The following is a 7,966-nucleotide window of genomic DNA, read 5'->3' on the forward strand; positions in this document are numbered from 1 at the left end:
CAAAGAAAAGATTACATGATCAGCATCTAAATAAATTTTTATAACTTTAACTTCGCATTGTACTTTCAGAAGAGTACAAATTCTGACCCTCCATTTTGGCAAAAAGTTCAGACAAAACTCAGGCAAAACCAATTATCCTTAGCTTCCTCCAAATCTCCAATCTTGAAATATTTCTAAAAAAACTCAATGACCCAATAAAAAGACATTAAAAAATCTGTTATTTACCTGAAACATTTTAAAATAACCTGATCTAATTAGACGTGCTTCGAGCAGGAGGCTGGACTAGGTGACCTCCTTAGGTCCCTTCCAACATAAATTATTCTATGAATCTCTGTATTCTTGAGATGAAAATGCTGCAAATCTGCTCCCATCTGATTACCTATTTCCATAGCTGATGCTTTGCCTGAAGAATTTACTGAAAAAAGGGGAAATGACAACAGCTTCTCAGCCCAGCTGTGGCTCCAAACTGCTCTGTAATCATTACTGTCTGTTTTCCCTGGGTTTTCACCTTACTTACTTGCCAACAGATCTGACTGGGACTTAGGATGCAACTGTCATTTTCAGTCACAGCTCTTTGCTCAGACCTGCACTCCCATGAAATTGTCAAAGAGAATACACTATATGCATTCATAAACACTCCTTTATCTTTTGGTTCCTCAATTAGCAAGTTGCTGTTCTTAGAAGCAGCTTTACATAGTTAGAAACACAAGATGAGAGATTAATTCATAAATCCCAGAATTTTTTTTTTTTAATAATAAAATTACTAATGGTTTAGATGCAGTTTATTATAGCCTCAAAAGAACTTCTCTAAAGCTGCAAATACCATTTCTTAAAATAAGATTTTCCTACCTTGTACCGGTGGTTCTTGTGAATGCTATTCTGGAAGCAGTCAATACAGAGCACACAAGTTGGATCAACTGCACAGTCTCTGCAACAAAAATGGTAAGTGGAAAACTTTCTAAAACAAACACCTGAAATTTTCATGCACAAAAGAAAGTGTTGCTCTGAAAAAAAAAACCAACTGAGATTAACAACAGAGTCAAAGGATAAAAACATTGACTTTTATAATCTTTCTGTGACATGGAGTAGCCAGTCTTGTTAGGTTTGAACCATGTACTCAAACCTGTTATACAAATTCTGTCAAAAACACGCTCAATTTCCAGTTTCAAAACTTGCTGCTAACTTTTTCTGGTTTTGCTAAGAATAAGCAGATATTAAAACCAGTGAGGACTCTGAATTAACTTTTATTATTGTTTCCAACATCTGCAGTCAGTTTACCAATTAAACTTTTGCTACACTTCTACTAGGTTTTGTTTCTAACTTTTAAAACAGTTAGAAGTTAAAATCTGAAAAGAATTCCTTTCTAGATGAGCTAGGAATACATACTTTGAAATTTAACTTCTACAGTTTCACTCATGCACTTAAATACCTGAAAATATGGAATTATACTCATGGGCAATCTAATTTCATTTCTTCCTGTGTTCCACATACATACTTTCCTATATAGCCTTTTTTCTTAAAACATGGTCACTTTTTCTTTAAATGATGTTTTATTCTATGCAAAATGTGAATGACAGGTGCTAAATGACAACATATCGAATTTTTTACTTTATACCATTGTTCAACATTTAGTTCAAGCCTCTTTTACAACTAAAATACCATGGTAATTCTGATTACAGAAATAACTTCCTTTCAAACCTTCAGATTGTAATAATCATTACAATAATTTAATACTTCAGTAACATTCATTTATTATCATAAGTCTACTAAAAGGGGAATTAAAGAAAAATGAAGCCAGAAGTGGCTGCTAGATTTGATTACCCAATTCAAGACATTCAGATTTTAAAACTTCAGAGTATCTTTCATTTTTAGCATTTTAGAAGCCTAAAGCAAACAGACATCTAGCTTCAGTTGCAGTAGTATGTACAGTATCTCATATAAATACTACCACATTTTTGCAAGACTGGAACTCAAAAAAATAAGAAAGAGACCAACTCTGAGATATTTAGCTTTGTCTTTTTGCCTGCTACTGTCCATGAACTCTGTAGAGGTAGGAAGAGAATTATTCCCATTCCAGTAGCACTAAACTGTCTTGTCCACCTTTTTCCTTCGTACAATTGTCCCACAGTATACACTTTCAAGTACACCCAGCAAGACTTCTTCAAAGACCATTCTCCTTTCATACACAACACTAACTGATTCCTAGAAAAGGCTGAAGAGTATGCGATTGATTAAAACTTTACAGTGTAATTCATAAAGGAAGTTTATAGAGAGCTTTCATTTTGACATTTCCTAAATTCTAAGGGATAGATTTTTTACTCATAGTGCTTTTCATCCTTAATAATATTCTTTCAGTATTTCTAATTAAATTTTCTAGGCTTTTGAAATAAACTGAAAAATAGAATAAACTATGGCAATAGCATCATATTAATGCTCATGAATTGCCGGAACAGTTGCAATCTTTACATTCACCACAAAGACTGCTGGCTTTTTTAAATGAATATATTTTTATTCATGATACTCACTAATGTATTTGTATTAAGAGGAATTAGTAAAATTAATTTTATCAAATCAATGAGCTGTCACTTTTAATATACTCCAGGATGAGAAAAAAAATGTGAAAAAATTACCATTGGTCACACAGCTGTTGCCTAAGCAAAGGACTGATGATGCTCAAAAATGCTGGTTTCTGTTTCAGACTTTGAAAGGGTGAGTACTGTATTCCTCAATTCAGGTACAGACCCCATATTCATACCCTATCATCCAACATTTTTAACCAATGGCTTTTGGCACTTTTAGTATCCTTTCCATTTCTTTCCCCATTTCTCTGCCAGAGCCTTCTTTTCATATGCAATCTTCCTCACTCTAAAGTGGTTTGAAATTGGAAACAAATGCCAGCATCAGTTAAGCAAAGAAGTACCATGACACAAGCAATGACTAGTTAGCAGCACAACTGATTTTATTAAAACACTTTGCTCAGTTACTACAGATGGGAACATTGATGAGAACACACCTGCATTCTTACCTGCAAGAGTATGTTGTCTCACCTCCTTTGAACACCTTTCCACAGAGCTGGGAGGTTCCACTCTGTTGTAGTTTCTCCAGGAATATATCTGGGTCCTCCCCAAACAAATAGCATTCCAGGGGGTATAATATTGCTGCCTGGACCATTTCTTCTTGTTTCTCCAGCAAGGGGTCCATTTCAGCTGAGTAAATATTTGGCACATGTTTTGCCAAGCACTCTAAAAACATAGCTTGGAAGTCGAATCTTTCATCACACCACTGCAACAAAAAGTACACCCACAGATAAACAAGTAAGTAAATATAAAGAAAATAGGATTACACACTTCTACTGTGAATTCAGAAATCTTTCCTACATCAGAAGTCAGTTCTCTGTGCAATAAAATCCAAGAAACTACGGATTCCCAATAATTTCTCTGCTATTTTCCACCACAGTAACCTACATTAGAAGAGTTCTCCAAAAGAAGAAATGAATCCAAGCACACATGCAGTCAGAACTGCTGAAACCCCAGTACTCCGAAAACCAGATCTGTAAACATCATGTATAAGTTTCATCTTTGTTTTCTGAAAAACTGTATGTTTACCTTACAAAAAAGTACAAAAACTGTCTACAAAGAAAATCTAAAGGGAAGGAACAGAAATGAGATGCCATTTAGAAAAAGCCTAGATTAATAATAATATCCATCACCGCAAACTAATCTGTTAAATGAGGCTGCTTTCACATTGTAGTCACTTAAAACACTTTCTTTATGGCTTTAATAAACATACTACATTTCTAATAGATTTAGCTTTAGCCTGAGGCTTCTACTGGTATTTTGGCCATCAATCTTCTTCAGCGTTACCCTTAGGTAGTCCATTACTTTGTTTGTCATGGTGAAAATGCATGGCAGAAGCTGATGGAAAAGATAAGCCATGGATGATGTGGTCAAGCAGGAGAGCAGGTTTGTCCACAATCATATTAGAATATTCTTATTTTGTAAGTGCAGCAGCTTGATCAGTCTAATCAGATTACTTGAATCACAAAGCATTCAAACCTATCCATGATTATCTGAAAATGAAGACCCATCCATGAAGTGAAAGGAACCACTTATTTAAATTCCAAAGCTAACAAAAAGATCTGGTTTTGTTCCAGAATTTTACTTGAGCAGTAAGCACCACTGCAATTACTGTATTGGTCCTAAAAGCTGTAGCATACACACATACATAATATATATGCAATCTCTATACATATACATAGATGCACTCAAATATATAGGTACATATTTATTTTCACATATTCAGATCTAAGAAACAAAAAGAAAAGGAAACTAATTAAATGGCTGCCTTTTAATTTTCATTAACTTGTTCAAATTTTTCAACTACCTAGCACCATTTTTGTTAAATAAAAGTGATGCTTACCTAGGGCATAAAGACACTAAATTACAAAAAAGAACTGAACATGAAATCCAAATTTATCAGATACTTACATATCAACACTGAAAAAAGAAAAATATCACACATAGCTGATGGTTCTGAGAAAGATATTCAATTGTAAAATGTAGCTGGAAACTGAATTGCTTGATCATGTGTTTATTTTTTTTATGCATTTGATTTAAGATGAGGGGAAGTGAATTATTCTTATCATAATTAAACATCATAATTTAGTGTTTCTGCTTAAACATGTTTTCTCCTGTAACTTGTTTTTGTTTTATCTTACCTATACTGCACTTCATCAAATTCCCCTCCCAATTTGGTTACTGTATTTTTTAAATGCAGGAGGGTGGGATGTGGCCCCTTGGCAGGCTCTCTCTGCAAAGCACAAGAGAATCCCAGTCTGTACCCTTCCATCTTAATAACCCGTGTTCCCAGGAGACAGTGCAAGTTTAGCTTCTGCATTGTTGGTCCAGAGCACGTCATAGCTTCAAGAAACACAGGGCTAAGCTTCCCTGAAAATCTGCCAGAAGTGTAAAATGGGTTCTCACACAGTCAAACTCACAAGCATTTCAAGCATTCTTGTGCAAAGCTTTTAATTCTATTTAGATGTTGTTCTGAGAAGAGAGGACAGGAAGTAGGGAAAGAGAGGGAACAAGGGGAGCGAGAGAACTCTCTCAAGCAGGCTGTCTGCCTTCTGGTAACCACACTAAAATATATCCTCAGCCTGTATATCACCCATGAAATACCCATTACACTCACAATACAAACAAGAACATTATTTTTCTTATTTCTAAAAGCTGCACCAGGCTAAACTTCAGACCTATCCCATGCCCTCTGTGCCTCCTATGAGAAGTAATTTATTCCTTTCATCAAAATTGTTTTAATAGATTATGTTCAAAAGTATAAAATTACACACAAAACTATCAACAACACAAAATCTGCCAAATAAAGCACCCTCTAGGTTAAAATTGACTGTCCAATGCTAGCTTGGTCCCCTTGTGCACACATATTGAAATTCAGGTTTGAATACCTCAACAGTTTGAGAAGTCCCACTTTCCCTCTGTTCACTCACTCCCTTACCTGAGCTCATACCTGTCAAGTGCTCAGTTGCTACAGATAAAAAAAAAACCGTATCAGTGGATAAATTGACAGGCTTTTTGTTTTTACTAACAGGATGAGATGGAAGCCCAGAAAAGCCAAATAGCTGTGCAAGACAGTTGCAAGTCGAGATGGGGCTCACACTGCAGCTTTCTGCCCAGCCCTGGCACAGGCAGCCCTGAGAGGCTGTGGAGTTGCCATCCTTTGACATATTCCAAAGCCAGCTGGGCACGGCCCCAAGGAATCTATTCTAGGTGACCCTGCTTGAGAAGAAAGTTTGAACAGTATGACCTGCAGAGGTGCCTCAATCATTGTGTGATTCAAATTCTTCATAAGGAGAAATCTTATTTCTTTGTCAATCTCTATTTATCGTCTAATTTCTGCTACTAGTAAGATCTACAGAAAAGTAATTTTCCAGATTTGATTCCACTCAAAAGTAAATTTGAAATACAGTACTGAAAGAGGCAGAAGCCTCTTTCACACAATTAAGGAATGAACATTACCATGTAACCAAAATGCTACTATCAGTCAGCTCTCCCCATCCCCCCAGGCACTCACACCCTACTCACAGGGGCCCACATGCTGTAGCTAACAGAGGAAAGCCCAGAGGAAGCAGGCTTGAATGCACTCTACTCCAACTGACACTATCCCACTGGAAAACATTTTTGGACTGCAATCTAAAATTACTGAATTTAGGAAAAAGAACTGCCTTCACATTTGGAGCAAATTACAGCTTCATCTCAAATCTGAATTCTGAAATTGCTCAGCTTTTAAATATTTGTACTAGTAACCTTAGTAGAGTTCTTTCAATGGGTTTCTTGGTCATTTTCTCACTTTTTAATTAAAATTTGCCAAAGAAACAGCCATGCCATACACGTGGCCCTGAAATAAAACCCCCACAAACAGTGACCAGAACGAGCTAAGGGAGTTCTCATTGCAGCAGCACACCACAGCTTTTCCTGCAGAGGGAGAATAACATCCACACCGTGTTGGCGGGCATTCACAGGTATTGGAAACAGCTGGCAAAGGTGGCACTCAAGAACCTGTCACGAGTGGAGAGTGTATGTCAAAGATACACAGTCGCCTATCTCTTCTTTTAGATTTCATATCTCTAACCTTCTCCAGACCCATCTCTTTTCCTACTTCAATCACACATTCCTGTCCCATTCACCTTTTTTAAGATGAGGATAATTCCCAAACTGCATGAAAGAGGAAGAAAAAGGGAGGCAGAAGGAGTTGCAAAGCTGTGTTTCTCAAGTGTTAGCAGTTTTGTCAGAAGAGCAGACACAGAAACCATTTTGTCCAACACCCTTGATTTGTGCTGTATAACAAAAGCAGTAATTTGTAATCTTTACTGACTCTTCAGAAGAAAACTGTGGCAGAAGCACTACCTGGCAATACCACTTGAGAGCAAACCATTAAGAAACGATTTCTTATCTTGCATGGGAAACATAGCCTTCTCTGTGGGATCAGACTACTTCCCATGTGTAACCACACAGATTTTCCCAAATGTCAATTTCAACCAAACACGCAGATCTATCATACATGTAAAAGGACAGTTTGTAGCTTTTTTCTAAACCCTTTAAATAAGCATCATGCCAAAGGTCAGAGGTTGAGAAATTATATTTGCCTACAAATACTGCTACAAAATATGCAAAATATCTGTCATTGATATAGCAAATATATCCATCTCCAATTTTGTCTTTCACAAACATATTCCATTCCTGAATACTACAAATAACAACAGGAATGAGAGATAAGGAAGCATATAAGAAAAAAAGAGAAAAAAGTTAACAACACTCTCAATCCACTTTTCACATGCAGACCAAATACCAAATGAGATTTCTCGCCACTATGACACAATTTCTTTATCATTGCAGAGGTTTATTATGTACATTAATTCAGTAGCTGTTGCTTCCATGACAATTTTTGATCTACCTTCTAAGCACAGTTCTCTTGGAATTCTGAAGTCTTTTCAAACTAACAGCTTGCACGAGGCAGTATTATAAAATGCAGCTCTACTTGAACTGCACTGATTGACAAGCTGGTCTTTTAATGGAAAAGTGATTGCCTAGATTTCAAGATTATTTTAAGATCTATACATTAATCTAATCAGTGAAAAGAAGGAATATTAATATTTACGAACATTAAACAACAAATTATGAAGGAACAGACACTACCAGTAGCATGAACTAAAACCTGCACCTGATCCAGATTCCAGCTAAAAGGAACAGTAAAATACTTTGTTATGCATAGCAAAGACCTGTCAGGCATGAGATGACAATACCAGCCTGTCAAAGCAGCTAGAAGAAGGACGATTTTAAAAGTAAATAATTAAAATGCTGGGGGCATACTGATTTCAAGCAGATGCCATTCAACATAAATACCAAATGCAAAAGGCAGCTTTACTTTAACACACAGAACAGTTGTTACA

General features: G+C 36.2%; 1 protein-coding gene across 2 annotated transcripts in view; it reads right to left on the bottom strand.

Annotated features, from left to right (window-relative positions):
• The window catches only part of UBR1 (ubiquitin protein ligase E3 component n-recognin 1), a 54,932-nt gene extending 51,631 nt beyond the window's left edge, over positions 1-3,301 (bottom strand). For both annotated transcript variants that reach the window (XM_042048113.1, XM_042048112.1), the window contains exons 1-2: positions 3,026-3,301; positions 850-928 (exon numbers count right to left, since the gene is read on the bottom strand). In XM_042048113.1, the coding sequence (XP_041904047.1) occupies positions 850-928; positions 3,026-3,252 (306 nt within the window). In that variant the 5' untranslated portion in view covers positions 3,253-3,301. The remainder of the gene's footprint in view (positions 1-849; positions 929-3,025) is intronic.
• Positions 3,302-7,966: the final 4,665 nt, after the last annotated feature.

The sequence above is a fragment of the Corvus kubaryi genome, unplaced genomic scaffold (genome assembly GCF_017639235.1).
Source record: "Corvus kubaryi isolate FWS band 111438036 unplaced genomic scaffold, C.kubaryi_AGA036_p1.0 66, whole genome shotgun sequence".
In the NCBI taxonomy this organism is placed as follows: Eukaryota; Metazoa; Chordata; class Aves; order Passeriformes; family Corvidae; genus Corvus; species Corvus kubaryi.